This window comes from Electrona antarctica (genome assembly GCF_951216825.1).
Source record: "Electrona antarctica genome assembly, chromosome: 10".
In the NCBI taxonomy this organism is placed as follows: Eukaryota; Metazoa; Chordata; class Actinopteri; order Myctophiformes; family Myctophidae; genus Electrona; species Electrona antarctica.
In genome coordinates, this window is record NC_136791.1 from 41,957,284 (window position 1) to 41,977,340 (window position 20,057).

The following is a 20,057-nucleotide window of genomic DNA, read 5'->3' on the forward strand; positions in this document are numbered from 1 at the left end:
TGTGTTTCGTAGAACTGTAGGCTAGGTCTGAAATGTTAATGATTGATGATGATGGGGGGAATGTTTTATTATTTCCACACAACAGCTTTAACGTATATTAATGACATAAAATGTTGAATCTCCCTCTGAAAATGAGTGGAATTCCCCTTTAATCTGTACTTTACTTGAGTATTTGTATTTGTGGAGGATACTGGTTATTATGACTCTATCTCCACATTAATACCGTAGGCCTACTCACAAACTCCACTTGAGCTGTATTTCGGTAAAATGATGATAAAAGATACATTCAAGTGACTGACAATGTATAAAGTCACCATACCGACTTTGGTGAGGCAGTATTGTGTTGTTCTAAAAACCTTTATTAAACAAGATATTGGTAGCAGAGTGGAGGAAGTGAAAAGACTGCAGCAACTGAAACAACAAGACAGGTGAGTACTATAAAATGTAACAAGAACCAATAAAAACATTACAAGGTAAAACAGTATTCTTTTTTAAATATTATGACATGCCCAAAGTGTGTTATGACATGCCCAGTGTAGGTATTTGCATGACATGAAACTGGATTATCCCCAAACTTTTATTTTAAATGGCAACAACACAAGTTGAAAAGGTTACGGATAAGAAATATAAAAACAGATGTGAGATGCGACATTGAAGTCATCCAAAGCCTTTCCTGCTAAAACACAGTTCAGTACCATAACATGAAACTCCATCATGTCAATGTCAACCACATATTTTTTAATGGCTTTAAATTAGCAGCCTCAGTGAGAACTAAAAACTATTATTCCTATAGTTGGTGGCCTGTTGGCCATTTGTTTTTCTGCATTATTAAGTCACCTCTACATATTAAAATAAAGTATTTTACATTAAAGTACATGAACAATGGATGTTATCAGTGGCGTGTCCAGACTTGGTGGTCCTATTTGGGCATGCACACACACATACACTATTGGAATAGCATTATACCATTTTTTTTGTCCACTACTACCAATAATATCTACTTTTATAACTAACTGTTTTTGTTATATTTGAAGATTGTCAAACAAATCATTCTAATTTAAAAGATGAATACACCTACTAGCTGCAAGTGTGTGGTACAGACCATACAAATGATTTGCATGGTGCCACCCATGGGTACCACACACTCGTGTTGCAACTGGTATGTAGGTGTATCCATCATTTAAATAACAAAAGTAATTTTGGGGGGCATTTGTAAATATGCGAGAACCTGCTCTAATTGATTTGCGAACCGTACTCATTTTCCATTTTCATCTTTTCATATGCATTGAAATTAACGTTCATTTCTGGTTCCTTTGGATCACCAATGTGTTTGTTTGAGACCAACAATACTGTAATCTGACTAAGGAAGGACAATTCATTCTTCAAGCTGCACACCGCACTTTTTAATGCAATAAACAATGGCTTCTATTTCAGCATGCTAACTTTCCAGGAAGAGAAAGGCTGTAGTTCCAATTAGCTTGGAATCCCCATTAAACGTGCCATTGGTAGGCAGGTTTATGAACTGTCCAAAGCCCACCAATGAGACCCTGTGTGAGCAGAAATGGGGCCATCTTATAATGAGCATTAGTGAGGACCAATTATATGAAGATAAAAAAAGTGATCCTTTAAGCTCTATTTCATACTTTCATAGCGAAAATAAATAAATAAAATAAAATAAAATAATTAAACGCATGGCCTGTTTTGTTTGTACGATAATGAATGGTCAACTAAGATTTCATGATGGTGACAGAGACTTCATGTGAATACAGACAGAAAATCGCTCCACGAGTAGGCTAGATGCCAGGCGATCTGCGACTGGTACCCATGGAAATATTTGGTGCACGAGATCATACATGGCTTGTTTAAAGTTAGAGGCTGACGTGCATCCGTGCAACTGTTGAATTTACATTGTGACTCTAGTCTAGGCTGATGTCATACAAAACTGCCACCCCCCCAGAAATGCCACGCTAAAAACACCACTGTTGTTGGTACATCCTTATTCTTTATTAACTAAAGCAACATAAAACATATCTCATATAACTTAAATTAGTTCAGTTAGTAAGCTAGCAGAGTTGATTAGCCGCGCTGTTTTAGCCATGGACCGATGTCGAATGCCACTTCAGCTGTGTCAAATCATTGCTGTCCTGTGCGTCACATAGAAAAAAACGACCACAATTCAGCTCTTGTCACGGGCGGGCTTGTGATGAGTAAGAATGCGCCATGCAATTTCACAGGATCAAGCCGGGGTGTCGCTCCCATGCCTATACCTACCTACCTTCTCACTCACCTTGCATTCAAAATGTATTACTACAGTAGATGCCACAGTAGCTTCCCTGTGTGAAATGCCCTTTGGGCCTGGGGTTTTCAACGTTATTCAGCCCAAGGACCCCTTAGCCGAGAGAGAGAAGAAGCATGCAGGGACCCCCCCCCCCCACTACATATTGTATAAAATTGTGTTGCATATTAAACTTTTTCATAGACTTGTTTGACAGCACTATCATCAGTGTATGTTGGATTCATGTCAATGTTTCAGACATTCAACCCATTAAGGACGGGAACCTTTCAAGACGGGAACCCATTTTGGGTTCCCTAAGAAAACGTAGGTCAGGATTTAGAAGGCGTTTAGAATCGGCCTCAGGTCTAAATCGGTTAACCAGTAAACTTGACCTTTCACTCTGTGCTTGGTCTGCCCTTTTCCCCCTTAGCCGAAATAGCAGAGCTAGCTACGAGCTTGTTTGTAGATCTGATACTTTTGGCTAAAGTTATCCTCTGAATAGTGATGCTAGGGCTCAAGTGGTTAAAAAACAAACAAAAAAACAGATAACTATCACACAATTAAGATTTTGCTCGCCTCCCAGTAGTAACACTGAGGACCCCCTAGGGGACCCCCCTGTTGAAGACCACCTGCTTCAGGCTTAAATGTCGATGGAGGCCCTGTCCAGCCTGATTTGCCTCCGTCCCTCCAGCATAAAGGTTAACACTGTCACCCAGCGCTGCCGCATGGACCTCTGTCGGACTACCTCGGTGGTGGTGTCGCAGTGTCTGAAGTACGTGGTCGTGCCCTGGGCGATGCCGTCGAACTGTTCGCTCAGCAGCCACGTCTCCCAGAGGAGCGTCAGCCCGTTCATCACCGCCAGCGCCACCACCCACGACTCGTTGCCCAGCAGAGAGAGCCACGAGGTGGCGCCGCGGCCCCCCAACTCGGTGACCACGTACAGCAGGTAGTCGGCGGCCGTGGCGATGAAGAGGAGGTGGGCGCCGGCCATGGCGAGGATGAAGACCACGAAGAGGCGGTGGTTTTGGCGGCCGATGCACAGGTTGAGGAAGAGGCAGTGGTGGTCGTAGTCCTGCACGCACGTGTCACACAGCTTACAGTGCTTGACGTGGTCGGGCTGGAACAGCTGCAGGGGAAAGACCATTAGCACATGGTGCGCTCTTATCAATTCAATTTAATTCAATTCAAAGGAGCTTTAATGGCATGAGAAAACATACGTTTACAGATTCAGGTTATTAATATTCTTTTCAGATTTTAAGGGATAGCTCCTTGCGATGCAGCATCTAATTTTCAAGGGGACTCATGAAACATGAACAAGATACATAAAAACATACAGTACACAGACACAGATACATACATATCCCATTTAGGCCTGACGTCGAAATAAGAAAAACGTTCGCTCTGAAAGAATATATATTCAAAGATTTGTGCCACTCGGTGGCGCGCTATGAGCTTGTAGATCTGCTATTTTTCAATAGCTAAAGTATAACATAACGGTAATGCTTAGTTAAAACACCAAAAGGGGTTCCCGCCCAGAATGGGTTAAATACACCCACCCCACCAACCACCACATTACATTGCCAAAGCAGGTGTCAAAATATAAGAAAAACTGTTGAAAATGTGGAAAGTATATGCACACAGGTATAGCATTGTGTAAACAGAGCGATGTCACACTGTGTTGTTATATGTTGTACAGGGTATATAAAGCTTTTTGGAACAAACAGCAGCAATTTTGCAGTCACTTTGTGATAAACATTTTCTTTCTCAAGCCTCAGATGTAAAATGTGTTTGAAGGTAGCAGCTCTGTTTATATGTGGAGTAGGTCTAGAGGTCTACTCGGCACAGACACTCAATGGTTAGTGTTGCCATGTCTGCTTATTATACTATTGGGCTTGTTTTTCTGTAAATTACTTGTAAATAGTGTTAGTGCAGAGCTTGTTTTTCTGTAAATTGCTTGTATTGTTAGTGCAGGGACATGCCAAAGGTCGCTATCGTGCATAAATTGTGTTCATAAGCTGTCCAGCCAGCTCTATTATTTCACCAAAGCTCCGATGTGTGTGCCCAGCCCAGTGCAACGAATCTGATGTCTGGAATTGCATGATAGCGAAAATAACATTAATACCTTCTTTTTAATAATATACCTTGGGTTTCCAATACTGAACACTTCATTCAGCTCATGACTGTCACTGCATCAATCTTAAACCCTTTCCTGGATCTTCACAATGTTACAATTTTCCTTTCAAAAGTGCAGGCAATACTCAGTGGTCTATTAGCTAATATCGCCATCTACTGGACTTCAGTGTTTCACAATTTCTCAAATCCTTTCCTACAATCATTAATTTATTGTCTCCACCAGGCCGAAGGCATGGGGAGAGTATGTTTTGTTACATATATCATTTCTTTCAAAATCTTTTGAAAAATATTCAATGATTTTAAGCCATTTTCAGAAATGTCCAAGAATTCTTAAAAATAACAGTAGGCTATCAGAAGCTCATGATGTGGCACATGAGCTATTGCCTGAAGTACTGGGGCTTAAGTGATTACTTCATAATGTATTCTTCCTCTCTGTCGAGTGGAAACCTCGTAAGAAATATCAAAAGTAGAATATTTGCAAGCTCTGATTTGCTACTTTTGATATTTTTGCAGTGATGCAAATTATAGCCTGTATCTTGCATCCTTAGACGCACTAAATTGAGAAATGATGCAATCATGTCACCCTCTGGGGGTCCTGGGACGCAATACTGTACTCAGTACTGTACTGTAACAGAATCCACATTAAAAACAAAATCACAGTAAAAATGAAAAATTATTATTACAAATATTTCATGGCCACATCAGACTACGTTAAATAAACAATAAATGAATGTAGAAATCGTTGATCGAAAAGATAACACACAAGCGCCTCCATTTTGCGCACACTCAAACCAAATTCGATGAAATGGGAGTTGGGAGTTTGTAAAAATGACAAATACCGGGCTTGATCCTGTGAAATTGCATGGCGCATTCTTACTAAATATGACATAAAATGTCCCTGGGACCCATCTAAAAGACCACCCCTGGGTCCCGGGACCCATTACACTGAAAACCTATTTACATCACTGCTTTTGTGTGGCGCTGTAGTATGATCAAGTAGGGCGTTATTTACGGAAAAATATGGAGATAAGGGTCCTCATTCACAACGGCGTTTACGCTCATAAAGTGACGTTACGTGAGCGGAGCGTGAGCGGACAGGCATTTACGTGGATTCCCACATTACGTGGGAATTCATGAACTTGAACGTGAACTTGACGGTGACGTGGGTTGGTCGGAAATTCCGCTGAAAGCTGCGCCACCTCTCATGGTCGTGTACGGCTTGCGTAGATGTATTAAGAAGGCTTTAGTCTTCATGCTGAATCAATTAAAAGTCCCCAAACCTCAGATAAAATATGTAGGCAAGGCATGTGTCCCCAACATTGGTCGCACATAAAAAAATGATAGCCTATATAAAAGCCAAGTATCACTTGTATGCCTAAATGCATGCATTCTAGAGGCAGGTTAGCCTAGAGTGCCATACAGAAACTGCCCCTGCAAGCCCGACACCTTTTTTATTTATTTATTAGGATATTTCTAGCATGCGCGATTGCGCTGCTCACTTGACAGCTTTCTACTCGCAGTGCAACGCGCTGTGAGCTTGTAGATCGGCTCTCGCAGTCTCGCGGACTCGCGCTGCATGTTAAAAAACAAACTCACAATTATAATAAGAACATACACTTATCTGCATTCTGCACTGTACGAATCCAACGTTGTTTAGTGTAGTAATGTCTGCAGTATAGGCCTATTTAAATTGTTTCGTTATGGAGCTCCTTTGAGTCAGTCTGACTGTCGGTGCGTGTGTGTGTGTGTGTGTGTGGGGGGGGGGGATTAGCCCTATATAAAAAAATAGAAGACCACATTAGCCTATTTGAATGAATGGCATCAGCGTGTTTGAAAGTCGGCCAGTCATATCATAGTTTTAAGCCAGCTCACCTCCACTCGCGCTTGTTCACAAACATGACGGACAGACAGACAAGAAAGGCTGTTGATGATGATTATTATTACCACTGTAACTCGCTGATCAGCATGTTGACAGAGACTCAGCCAATTAAAGTTTCACGTAGGCCTAAATGCCTTTGCTGCAAGCACCTATCTGCCTCCATTTGCGTCGTGGTATTAATTTATAATAATGTATTGATCACATGCGGACGCCACACAGAATAGCCAACTCTAACCTGCAGCTGAGGAAACATACAACGTAGTTGGATCGGATGAAATAGCCTATAGCCTTTAGTCCAAAAACGAATTAATCCCACAAGAAAAAAAAGAAAGAAAATATGTCCTGTGTCCATGCATGTCCATATATTTGCTTTCCAAATCCGACGGGATTGCAGGAAATCAATCACCGCAGTAGACTAATCAATAGGGCCTTTTATCATTGCCGAGTTTTAATATAGCATTTGGTCGTGTGGTGAACAGTACAAATTAACTTCTTTCTCATTATGTGAAAGTAACTGTAACATCAGTTAACTTATTAACGTTCTGACATTTAACAAGGAGTGAAGTAATGCGTGCCAAGTTGGCAAGTTTCGTTTATAATTATATACATATAACTCGCGCTGTTTGCTTGAAGATCTGTCCGTGCAGAGACCCGCCTGTCAAAATTAACTGCTCTACAAGCTCATCGCGGCTGTTGCAGGCTATGATGACGTATTTCGATATTTCCTGTTGCCTTATATGGTGTGGGATGGGCGTTCTAACCAGGCGACACCAGGCGAATCGCTTGGGAAAAATGCGGAAAGGCTACACTCTGCGATCCGCACAAATGAAGTGATTACACCAGCTTCCCTGAATACGACGGGAGCAAATCGCAGCGTGATCGGACAGAGAAATACGATGATATTTAGTATCTGTTTACGCATACGTTACACTGCGGTGTATTTCTCCTTTGTGAATGAGGACCAAGGTTTCTACCCTGACAGCAACAATTTGTAAGTTCGAGCCCCGGGGAGACCCACATCTTTGGGTCTCGAGCTGAAAAAAGGTTTGGGAAACCCTGTTGTAATTAGTCCATGTTGCCAGACTGGTGCCTCCCACAATTTTCATGTTTCCTTTCATACAGTTTGGTGCATGGAAGCTCTGATCATGATTTGATTGATAGATTGAATAGTTTATTAGACGGAATGTATAAACAGCAACAGAGTACAGTCAAACACTCAGTCCAAAAGGGAGGATAGCACCAAAAAAAGTCCTTGCGGTCTTGTTTCCATTTAGGCCCAATGCAATCAATTCATAGACAAGCGATAAAGAGGACGTGAAGGCTTCTGATGTTTAGTCCTTACAGTCGCGCAAATGTGTTAATTGTCATATAAATAAAATATAATCTAAGCATATATAGCTTGCTGCTTAGCAGAAATGGATTTAAAACATTATGTGTAACCATTTTAAAATATATTTTTGCGAACGGAAATGACGGACATAATGCCAACTTCCATGTTCGGATTTCTGGAGGTGTAGATCCAGACTCTGTATATAGTATTCGGAGAGTGTGGAATATTTGTCTGGCTACGCGAGACAGCCGAGACTAGTTAGTCCATAAACCAAATCCCCCTCCACTGTAGTTCCACCCGTAATATGACATTGTCGGTTCCTACCTCACAGTATGGACAGAACCTGTGTGGGCTCTGGGTGTTCTCCACCAGGTCAGCGACGCAGGTGTAGCGGGGGTCGGAGTCCTGCTTGGTCAGAGTCCCCGGGTCCTGGGTCAGAATCTTACAGAACAAGCCCATGACCAGGGAGAAGTGCACCATGGACACTTGGACCAGAGTGCCGGTTGGCCACGCACGTGAACACACACGGTTAAGGGCCAAAATACAAGAGGAGATAACTACAGTCTCGGAAACAGTACTCAAATGTATTACTTAAGTAAAAGGTGTCAGTCAATTTCTGTAATGTAAAATACTCAAACGTATTGGTATCAAAATGTACTTTAAGTACCAAAAGTAGAAAGTACTCATTATGCCATTTTCAAGTGTAGAAAAATCTTTTGAAAATAGCAGATCTACAAGCTCACAATGTGACACACTGCATTTTGAATTTTTTACTATTTTGAAAAATATAAAAAAATAGTTCAAATATAGCCAAACAACAAGCTCACGACGTCCACTAAAATGTAAACATTAAATGCCAAAAAAGAACAAGGGGTAAGGCAGCGCACCAGATGGGGTCATCTCGAGCACCACTGACTAGGAAACATAGGTTTTTCAGAAAACTGTCAGGATTTAGAAGACTCTTTTTTAAATTTCGATGTCAGGCCTAAATGGGTTAAACATAAACATAGATCAAACTCTTTTTTTTAAGGATATTGGGCATTATTCTTGCATAGAAGCAGAGGAGAGAGTGGAACAGTCCAGCTATGAGCGTTCCCAGGTAGATGGGGTTGGGTAACCTGGAACAAACACACAAAGAAAACAGGCGATCACTCAATGAAAACAACAGATGAGCACGCCACGTAGCATTGGTTCTCAAAGTGGGGTCTATATAAATATCTTTTAAAGCGATTTGTTTTTCCAACTCAAATCTTTGCTTCGGGGGTTCCTGGAACAAAATAATGTTCAGATGGTGGTCCGCTGCCAAATACATATCAATGTTTTTGCGTGTGCAAATAAAAGAGACTAAAAAGCAGTTTTACTACAGACTAAACTTTTGGTGATACCTCATCCATTCATTAGAAAATCGACCAGAAGAGTAAGAGAGGGGAAAAAACGGAAGGCTCTTTAAAATGGCTACAAGCTACAAGCTTGTAGATGGGCTATTTTCTACACACAGCCAAGTGTAAACATTTTACGACTCCTGCCGAAATACATTTTAGTCTACTAAAATCAACTGTAGATTTAGTCGACTAAAATCTTATGATATTTAGACGACCAAGACTATGCCTAATGCTAAATCAAAATGTGCTGTCAGAGTATGAACAGTGAACAAGGGCTATACCTGTGGTAAAGTGGTCATACGGTGGTACATACCTGTGGTAAGTGGTCATGCGGTGGTACATACCTGTGGTAAGTGGTCATGCGGTGGTACATACCTGTGGTAAGTGGTCATACGGTGGTACATACCTGTGGTAAGTGGTCATGCGGTGGTACATACCTGTGGTAAGTGGTCATGCGGTGGTACATACCTGTGGTAAGTGGTCATACGGTGGTACATACCTGTGGTAAGTGGTCATACGGTGGTACATACCTGTGGTAAGTGGTCATACGGTGGTACATACCTGTGGTAAGTGGTCATGCGGTGGTACATACCTGTGGTAAGTGGTCATACGGTGGTACATACCTGTGGTAAGTGGTCATACGGTGGTACATACCTGTGGTAAGTGGTCATACGGTGGTACATACCTGTGGTAAGTGGTCATGCGGTGGTACATACCTGTGGTAAGTGGTCATGCGGTGGTACATACCTGTGGTAAGTGGTAATACGGTGGTACATACCTGTGGTAAGTGGTAATACGGTGGTACATACCTGTGGTAAGTGGTCATGCGGTGGTACTGGGTGAAGATGCTTCTGGCCAACCAGGGGAACAGCAGGCTGCATGTCAGCCCACCGTAGCCGCCCATCAACGACGCTATCAGCAGGATAGCAGCTCCACCCACGGATGGAAACAGCAGCGTCCAGTAATAGAGGGCTAATCAGAAGACAGAATAATAATGATGAACCTATCGTTGCTGTGTGCTGTGTCAGGACAGAAACCTCTCATCTCCATGTTTTAGCTTTTTGTGTTTTTTCCGTAAATTAACCCATTAAGACCTGAGAACAGATTCTACTAAATGTCTTCCAAATCATGACAGTTTTTTGAAAAACCTGTTTCTATGTTAGTGGTGCTCAGACTTCTTTATGTCAGGGACCCCAAAAATGATATGTATTTGGCCACCGACCCCCCCCCCCCCCAATAAACAAATATTTTTTATCTTGTACACCTGCTACTTTCGCTATTTTTTTATTTGATTCCTGAAAAGTAGCGGTTTGCTCTGTTTGATCAGCACAATCAATATCATTATTTGTTTTTGTTTTATTGCATGCAGCATCTCATTTTCGAGGGTGTCCCATAAAACAAAAAACATTATGTTTTTTTTTTACCATTGCCATGATCCTCTTTGGGTCTGCTGTGAATTGGCTCGTTGATGTAGCGAGTCAGGAGTTTGGTCAGCTGCTGATGTCTGGAAGAACAAGCATATTGTTGCTGTCAGGCAGGAACCATCTTTCCGAAAATGAATGCCCAACTTGACACAAAAGCAATAAAAGCATCAACAGTAGCAGATCCACAAGATCCACAAGCTCAAAACGTGGCACGAAGCGACGTGTTTTGAGCTTGTAGATCTACTTGACTTCAAATCAAAGAAATAAGTTGGTGTTCAATAAGTTCAGTTAGTAGGTGTTCAAGACCTGAGGCCGATTCTACAGATTACTGAAACATGTATGTTGCAACGTATATCATATATGGTTCTCAGAATATGTTTGTTTCAGGGACCCCCAGAAGCAAAGATTTGAGTTAAAAATGTTTAAAAAAATAAATAAATAAACATATATATATATATATATAATCTTTCAAAGATAGCAGATCTAGAAGCTCATACTATGAGCTTGCATATCTGCTATTTTTGAATTGCCAACCAATGTGCTATAGCTAAAATCTAAAACGACACAGATGCTTTCCCGGTTTTAACAGATGAGAACAAAACAAACCAAAAATAAGGGGATATTTGCTTGCGAGTCGCGACCCATAAAAAAACAAATGGGCCGGCCACTCAAACTTGGGTCGAGAGACCCACTGTTTGTGAAACAGTGCTCTAGCCTCTAGTACGGTATGTACTGACCGGAAGGTCTTGCCCTGCCTGCTGAGGTCCAGAGGGGTCAGTCCACTGGCGTTCCTCTCATGCAGCAGTCTGTAGCCGGCCTTCTGCAGCAGCGTCCAGCAAACCTCCACACAGCCCCGCTCCGCTGCTACGTGCAGCGCTGTCGCACCCTGCTGGTCAATCGCATCCACTGCACACCTCTGGCAAACAGGAGGCCGGGTACAAGGTTGTTATAGTTAACGAAAACTAATGAAATAACAAAAAATAAAATAAATACTGTTACTTTTCAGGATGAAAAAGAAAAAAAAATAGCAGGTCGACAAGCTCGGATCTGTGACTATTGATGCTTTTGTGACGCTGTAGTAAGATCAAGATCCCACCCATGTGAAGTGAGGGACGCTCACAAAACGTTAGAATATTATATGAGATGCCCGACAGAGACGTTATGCTTTAGGCCACAGAATCACATTTTATACCATGTTTTCTCTGGGAAAACCCCAATGGGGAACCCCAATCTGAAATCCTCAGTGTTTACTGAATGGAGGCAATTTCTACACTCTAAGGCCCTCATTTATCAATCGAGTGTAAAATCTGCCCCAAATTCGAGTGTAGGTTTCGTAGTACACCCACGTCGCCACGGCATTTATAAAGTGATCACAAACAGCTGATCCTTCCTTCATTTTGTTCCGAAGTTTATAAATGTGACGGCTGAAATCTATCTGGCACGTCCTATGAAATCAAGCCTCGCCCTCATTTTTGCGACATGAACAACTGCAATACGACCTGAAAACCATGGTTACAGGGAAAAAAAAGTTTCCCCCGTGCCTTGCCCCCCTCACCCCCCTCTCTCACACACACACACACACACACACACACACACACACACACACACACACACACACACACACACACACACACACACACACACACACACACACACACACACACACACACACACACACACACACACACACACACACACACACACACACGCAACTTGCAAGCCCAACTTGTGTTGTATCTTAAATAAATAAAGAACGAACACCTGCATGAATTAAATAAAGCTGTAGGCCTACCCTGTCTGTTTCCCTCTCACCTCGCTTGCCTTGCTGTCATGTCCACGCACGCACGCACGCACGCACGCACGCACGCACGCACGCACGCACGCACGCACGCACGCACGCACCTCAAGGCTACATGACACATCGCATCGCCATGAATGGAATACGTTTGTAGGCTGGCCTATATTCATTTTACCCATTTGTGCGCAGTGCACGGCGAAGGCGATCAGTGCGACTGTGCACTGCTGTGATAAGTCCTGTGGGTGAGTAATGCCTGCATGAGAGATAGGCTACCATGTCGTCAAGGCAGTCATAATCAACGTTTATGGAGTGATTTGATCATTGATGAACGAATCATAAACATATGGATGAAGGCTTGCATGTGTGCTGGTATGTGCTGGCGACGCACGCCCGGAAATGATCTCGCTTTTATCTGAACTGTCAAAGCACTTATTTAAATGGTGAATGATTAAGCCCCTTACGCCTATAGCCTGCTACAATTGCAAATAGGCAAGCTGTATGCTTGTCATTGTCACTTGGAAATAAAGGCGTGCAGTCCATTTATGCCTAAATATATTTTTTTATAATATCACAGTGATTATATAGGCATCTGATGTCACGCTCATGCCGCATGCGCTCCCAAATCATCTCACAAGTGCGCTCGCATAACAAGGCCAGTAAAGCACTGTTTGATTTAATAAGCACAAACTAATACATTGTAAACATGTTATATTGTTTTTAATTGCACAATTTTAATTGCTTAAAGTTGGAAATCTCTCTTTTTCTTTTTTTACATGTATATACATACAGTTTTATATTAACATTTTAGGAGGGAATACATATGTGACAGCGTGTCAGCAGTTCAGACAATGCTGCTCCGCTTGTGTACGACAGAAAAACAGCCGAGGACAAAGCGTACGACAGCTCCCGACCAGACGTGATTTTTGTCCTGGCACACGTTCAATTTCAAGCTTTGGTGGAAATGGTAAATGCCGACAATTGCGGTAATTCCGGCGTGCACCCATATTTTGGCGTACGCCGAGTTGATAAATGAGGGCCTAAGACTAAGGGGCCGTTCACCTGTCTCCTTTGTGTCTCCTGTGTCTTCTGTGTGTCGCAAGCTCGCAATTCATTTTCAATGGGAGTCACATTTGACGAGACAACCTTGTTCCATGGTGGGGGAGGAGGAGGGCAGAAGACAGCCAGGGAGCAAGCTTGTCTCGTCAAACCATGTGACTCTCATTGGAAATGAATTGCAGGTACATTTGGACCCTGCCCTGGTGATCCCCGGACCCGACATGGAGAAGGAGTGATGAAGAGGGTCACAGCTAAATGACTGATATAGTTAGGAACCAAATGGTCTTCTTATTATGGTACATGTATATAAGGCACCAAATGTGGTCCTATGTGTACATCAATCTCACGGTTAAATTAACCCATTTTGGGCGGGAACCCCTTTTGGTGTTTTAAACATTATGTTATAATTTAGCTATTGAAAAATAGCAGACCTACAAGCTCATAGTGCTACGAGCTTGTAGGTCTGCTATTTTTTGAAAAATCGTGAAAATATTTATTTCAGAAAACTGGAGGATTTAGAAGATTTTTTTTAAATTTCGAGGTCAGGCCTAAATGGGTTAACACTGAGGATTGTACAATGTAGATTGGGGTCCAAGAGATAAAAATGGTACAGAGGACCCGATAGCCGAGTGGTTAGGGCACGTACCATATAGGCTCTAATGCCGGACAACGAGTCCTCGGCTGCACCATTTGCATGATGTAGGAAACAGGAGTCCGTGGCTGTCATGTTGGTTAAATACTATACTAGATTTTTCAGGCCTTCAAATCTAGTTTAAAGTGGTCTCTGTGTTTGTGACGTCTCTACCTAGAAGGCAATTTTTGCAATGGATAATATAAAAAGGGTGAGAATCACTGATCTACTGTGAATGTTTCAGACATCATGAATGCATGCTTTAAACACAGGTGTGGTGCATAGTGGGTGTTTGAATGACTTTTTGGTGAAAACAAGCGATATATATTCAACTGCCAATAACTTATGAATTGATTATTCTATAACTTTCTATCTTTTACAATAGCTCGATTATCTGTTGCATCCCCACTTGGCACGCTTAGTGTGTGTGTGTGTGTGTGTGTGTGTGTGTGTGTGTGTGTGTGTGTGTGTGTGTGTGTGTGTGTGTGTGTGTGTGTGTGTGCGCGTGTGTGTGTGTGTGCGTGTACGGTGTTTCACCTGGGTTCGGAGCAGATAGCGGACCACCTCGGTGTTGCCAGTGGACGCGGCCAGGTGGAGAGGTGTGACTCGGTACAGGTCTGTGTCAGAGAAGCGGAACATGCCCGTCTCCCACAGGTAGTGCATGGCGACGCTGAGGAGAACAGGACGACAACCAGCCCAGGCATTACATCGGTGTTGTCGGGAAGAAACCTCTTATCTGAGTCTAGGGTTGTCCCGGTCCGATCAGAAATCGAGGCCGATCATCAGCGATCACGTCATTTTCAAATGATCGGAATTGGCTCGGGTGAAAAACACCCGAACCTAGTATCAATATTATATCCATATCATGCTATTAGACTGGATATTGTCTGTGATATTGTCTGTGGCCTGGCCAATCAGCAGCAGCTATCCCGCTTCTAGCTGCTGCTGATTGGCCAGGCCGTTTTGTGGCCAGGCATCGAGTCTGCCTGAGAGTTCCCAGATGGGAGCAGGAGGGGGGAACCCAGTGTACACTCTGCTGCCCCATCTGGCGGAGTCAGGTTAGGAGGCTGAACCCTTGACAGTCAAACGGGCCAATGAAATACACATTAAAAAATAGTGACATCACACTATCAGCCCCTCCCCTAACCCCTCCCCCTTTATCATACAACTACAGCTGTGGGTGCGGCTTCAGTTCAGGTGGATCACCACCCATCACCACCCACCAGGCAAACCAGGCATACTTAATGAACTGGTGGGCGTGCCCACCTAAAAACAACATTTTAACAAATACTGTACACTTTTTTGAAAAGATTATACCTCCTTATACAACAATAAGACCTGATGATCATGTTTTAGGGTGGAAAAAAATCACGGCACTCCATCTTCAACAGTTTTGGACATGTGAGGTTTCCACCCGACAGAGACGACATAGTGTTAGGCCCATGTCTAAGGTTGCCTGATGCTTTGTGTGCCAGTGTTGCTTGTGGAAAATAGCCAATCTACAAACTCGCATCACAAGTTGGGATATTGGATCCAATAATGCAACATTAATCCAATAATTAAATGCTATTGATATCCAAATAGTTTTTTAGCGTGACAGCTAAGATATCGCCTCAAGCTATATACAGTACATTTACAGTAGTTGATGCCTCATCCATACAGGATGATGCCTTTTATTCACTGTGGAAAAGATTCCTCGTTTCGGAAATAAATTATATTTGACTCACATGTTGCCTCCGGTCACTGCGTGATGCAGGGAGGTCTTCCCCTGAAGATCGATGATGCGCAGGTCAGCGCCATGCTGCATCATCTGGTGCATGACATAGATGTTCCCATGCCTGGGGAGGACAACCAGTTGTTGTTATTATGACCACACAGGTCTCACTGTCTCACCAGCGACCAACTAACGTTTCAGGCCAAAGTCTTCCTCGGCGTAAATATCACACAGAGGTATAGGCTTTGTCTCGGAACGTTCCCGACACGAAACGTCACGATTTCCGTATTTTAACTGGTCGACAGGCATATGGTAGTGGTACACACATCAACCAAAATAAAAGGATCCCTGGCTAATAAGCCTCATATGCCTTTAACCCATTCTGGGTGGGAACCCCTTTTGGTGTTTTAACTAAGCATTATGTTATACTTTAGCTATTGAAAAATAGCAGATCTACAAGCTCATAGCGCGCCACTCAGTGGCGCGCTATGAGCTTGTGGGTCTGCTATTTTTGAAATATCGTAAAAATGCGGCACAAATCTTTGAATGTATATTCTTTCAGAGCGAACGTTTTTTTTATTTCGATGTCAGGCCTAAATGGGTTAATACACCTTTTACTCCCCCTTGAGGAAAACATGAATAAAATAAATAAGGGCTCATTAGCCAGGGAAACCTTATGTCATGACCAGAGTAGTATAAAAGAGAGTAATGACACTCCCGTTGACTCTCATTGTAACAATGGAATGCGGAAGTGCTCATTCTATCTCAATGGAATAGTTCCAGCCATAGGAGCAATGTTTGGAACTGTCGCCCATAGGCACCCGCTTTGCGGCGAGATCAAAGCGTGTCACGGGTTGGTCATGACCAACGCCACTGACGACGGACGGACGGGGGGGGGGCTCATCACGTCCACTGACCTGCAGGCGAAGTGGAAGGCGGTCTGTCCCGCGTCACACGTCAGGTTGGGGTCAGCTCCGTTACTCAGGAAGAGGTCAACCAGCACACGGTTACCATGGAGGGCTGCGTAGTGGAGCGGGGTGAAACCACCCCAACCTGGAGCACGCACGCGCACACGCACACGCACACGCACACACACACACACACACACACACACACACACACACACACACACACACACACACACACACACACACACACACACACACACACACATCCTGAGTGTTCGTTTAACTCTGACAGTGTACAAATGTAACCAAATGGACCTGTCAGAGTTACAAATGGCTAAATTAACCCTACGTATTTTTACTGTCTACTGTGTTTACTACTGTCTTGTTTTGGGAAAATGCTTCCTTTAGCATTGTACACGTTGGCGCGGAGACAACAAGGGTGCGCCGAGAGGTGAACCGGTGACCTTCCGACCTACGATCGGCGTCAACCACCCCAAATTACTATAGCAGTGGTTCTCAACCTGTGGACCGGGGTCTACCAGGATACTTTGGAGTTTGGACCACCAAATAATTGAGAAAACACTAATATTTTAATGATAATCTACTGAATCTAACATTATTTTAACATCATTTTAAAAAAATCTTGAAAGAAAATAAAAATGGTGATATCAATAAATAGGAACTTAAAGTATGTTTCTAATGAACTAATATGAAGGCCTGTCCACACCAGTGCAACTACTGGCAACTGCTTGCCCAATGGCAGTTGCAAGGAGTTGCATTGGTGTGGACTGGCCTTAAAACTGTTTCGTTGCAAGGAATTGCGACTAGTTGCATTAGTGCGGTCTGGCCTTTAGCCGGAAAACAATCGACTGATTGATTATTTCAAAAAATGCACGTGGGCCACCCATCTGACCAATTTACACGGCAACCTATCAGCTAAGATTTTCAAGTGGGCCCTGGTCCAGTGGTCCAATGGTACTAATAGTACCATTGATGTGGGAAAACGGTTTGAGTGACTCGATCCCTTCAGTAGAAAATGTAGAAATTCCTGGATTAAAAATTATAGTGATACATCAGTTAATGTATGTTTTGGTTTTGTATTAGTAATTAATAGATCTGCTATTTTTGGGGGGAAATCTTGAAAATTAGTGCAAATCTTTGAATATCGTTTTTTTTTTTTTAATGTAATCATTTTTCATTTTTGATATTTTGTATGACATGTTTGCTTTTATTTAATAGGGTACAGTACAGTAATGTGACAGGAAAGGGGGAGAGAGATGGAGGGAAGACATGCGGCAAAGGCCGACGTGCTCGGGACTCGAACCCGCGGCACGCCGTCAGGCTGGATTACTGGCCTAGGTGAGCATTTTTAACACAACATTTTTACTTCTGGGGTTCCCTGGCACAACATATTTATTTGAGATGGGGGTCACATCCGTATAGCCAACACTTTGAGGGTCATACAGTAAGCACTGTTAGTGGTAGGGTAGCGTACAGTAGGCTAGATCTCTAATGCAGGGGTCTTCAACAGGGGGTCCGGGACGCAGGGGTGGGGTCCTTAGAGTTACTACAGGGGGGCACATCATCTTGTGATATGAACGTTTTCTTTACATTAACCACTTGAACCCCAATATTCCTATTCTGAGGGGAACATTAGCAGATCTACTAGCAAATCTACAAGCTGTACTTCTGCTATTTTCGGCAAGGAGGTTTGGTGTTGGGGGGAGGGGAAAGAGCAGAAGTTAATTAAGTATTGAGGACGAGGTTAAGTGGTTAACTGAAAATGTACATTAACATGAATCCAACACACACTGATGAGTGCTGTCAAGTGTCAATTTAGTTTAATAGGCTATGCAACACACATTGTATATACAATATGTAGGCAGGCGGTGCCGGTGGGGTCCCACCGTCCCTCCCTGCATCATCTCTCTCTCAGCGAAGGGGTCCTTGGACTGAAAAACGTTGAAGACCCCTCGCCCCTGCTGCTCCAATGCATTATTATGCTAAATCGTATGATCTTTACCTTTATGCTTGAGGATGGAGCGGTCGCACTGGATCAAGTCGACGCACTGCTCGGTGTTTCCTCTCTGGATACAGTCAAATATGTCTGCAGCGCCGCCACCATCATCAGAGCAACTAGGATGCATGCTGACAGAGAGATAGATAGATGTTATTAATCTAAACAACACACAGCGGGCTCCGGGGGGCCCTCTAATCAGTAGCACTCACCGCTACAGATGCACAGCCCAGCGGGTCCCTATGCGGTATACTATTATAAACATCGTAATAATGTAAAAGCGATACACGGTCGCTACAAAGTAACGGGATCTTTCATTGTTGCTGCAAGCAAAAGAAAAGATTGAAGGAGGAGGCAGAGATCAGATCACGCCCTGCGCACCTGATTGGCCGACGGGCCGACACGTGACGCATAGGCCCAGCGCTGCGTCAACGGACCACGTGGTCCCTGTTTATTTATAAAGTCGTCGTACCACGGTGCTGCTGCATGACGGCTGGCGGCAGTGTCACTTTAATGTGAGTTCTGAATATGATACACAGATACATTATACGGACCAGTACAGTGATATTACGAGTGTTATTTATTCACCACTACATTTTGTGGAAGAACTATCTAACCAGAGGTCCGTAACACCATGTGGACCACTAGCTCCTTTCGGAACCCTACGTTAAAGTTTCTGACATTTTGATGACTTTATAGGTCCAAAGGAGCTCAACCCGGGGGGTCCGGAGACGGGCTAGTGGACCACCAGAGAATGTGGGGACTGCCCATAGATCCGATGGGATCTATGGGCCTGTATGTAGGCCTAGTTGAACCTAGCTCTGGTCCACCATAAGCCTTAAATAAAGAGGTCCATAAAGAGCTATAGTTGAACCTGAAAAACAAAAAAAACACTTTTGTGTTAGGCTACTTATAAAACACTATTTTCATTTGTCAGTCAGCTTGAAAACAGACGCCAAACGTGATCAAACACAGCAAAGGTTAGTGGACTTGTCACTTGAGTAAATTAAAGTAGGCTACATACCGTCCCGTAACTCAATCCCAAACCGCACCAAGCAACTCCTTGCAACATTGCAAACTTACTTGAACCGTGGTTGAAACTGTTTTGTTGCCAGGACTCGTGGGTTACTTTGGGTTACACGGTCTGGCCCATAGCCTCCTGCACTTGCCGTTGCATCAAGGGCTATGGACCAGAGCTAGGTTCCACCTTGAGCTGAAGTAGATTTTAGACATTCATTTGGCTTCTGACAAAGTGACGATAATGTAAAATGTAGGAATGATTTATTTTGTCTAGAATAATTTCCCACAGAGGGGTCTGCTTTTGTAATGCACCAGGAGGTGGCGGTGTTTACCCGTACGTCAGTTGGCTGGGGACAGCACAGGTATGTGTCAAACATCTCAGCCTCTCAGGCAAATAAAGGTCTTTACAGCCTTTTACAGTACACATACAGTGAGTAAGTCACCCAACTTGAAAAATAAGTACACTTTTGACACTTTTTAGCTGTGTCAA

General features: G+C 43.2%; 2 protein-coding genes across 5 annotated transcripts in view; one reads left to right on the plus strand and one right to left on the minus strand.

Moving 5' to 3' along the window:
• Positions 1-383: 383 nt before the first annotated feature.
• On the minus strand, positions 384-19,884 carry LOC306931647 (uncharacterized protein). Of its 3 annotated transcripts, none has more exons than XM_079513140.1 (11): positions 19,631-19,884; positions 18,554-18,678; positions 16,540-16,675; positions 15,636-15,746; positions 14,446-14,578; positions 11,161-11,339; positions 10,424-10,503; positions 9,809-9,971; positions 8,653-8,735; positions 7,942-8,132; positions 384-3,401 (listed from the first exon to the last, which is right to left on the minus strand). In XM_079513140.1, the coding sequence occupies exons 2-11, from the start codon at positions 18,675-18,677 to the stop codon at positions 2,916-2,918; spliced, it is 1,686 nt and encodes a 561-aa protein (XP_079369266.1). In that variant the 5' UTR covers position 18,678; positions 19,631-19,884; the 3' UTR covers positions 384-2,915. The 3 variants fall into 3 exon arrangements, with proteins under 3 accessions (XP_079369266.1, XP_079369267.1, XP_079369268.1); XM_079513141.1 differs by lacking the exon at positions 19,631-19,884 and adding an exon at positions 19,572-19,630; XM_079513142.1 differs by lacking the exon at positions 19,631-19,884 and adding an exon at positions 18,760-18,887.
• Positions 19,039-20,057, plus strand: part of wdfy4 (WDFY family member 4) — a 142,812-nt gene continuing 141,793 nt past the window's right edge. For both annotated transcript variants that reach the window (XM_079513137.1, XM_079513138.1), the window contains exons 1-2: positions 19,039-19,062; positions 19,842-19,929. The gene's annotated coding sequence lies outside the window, so the exon portion shown is untranslated. The remainder of the gene's footprint in view (positions 19,063-19,841; positions 19,930-20,057) is intronic.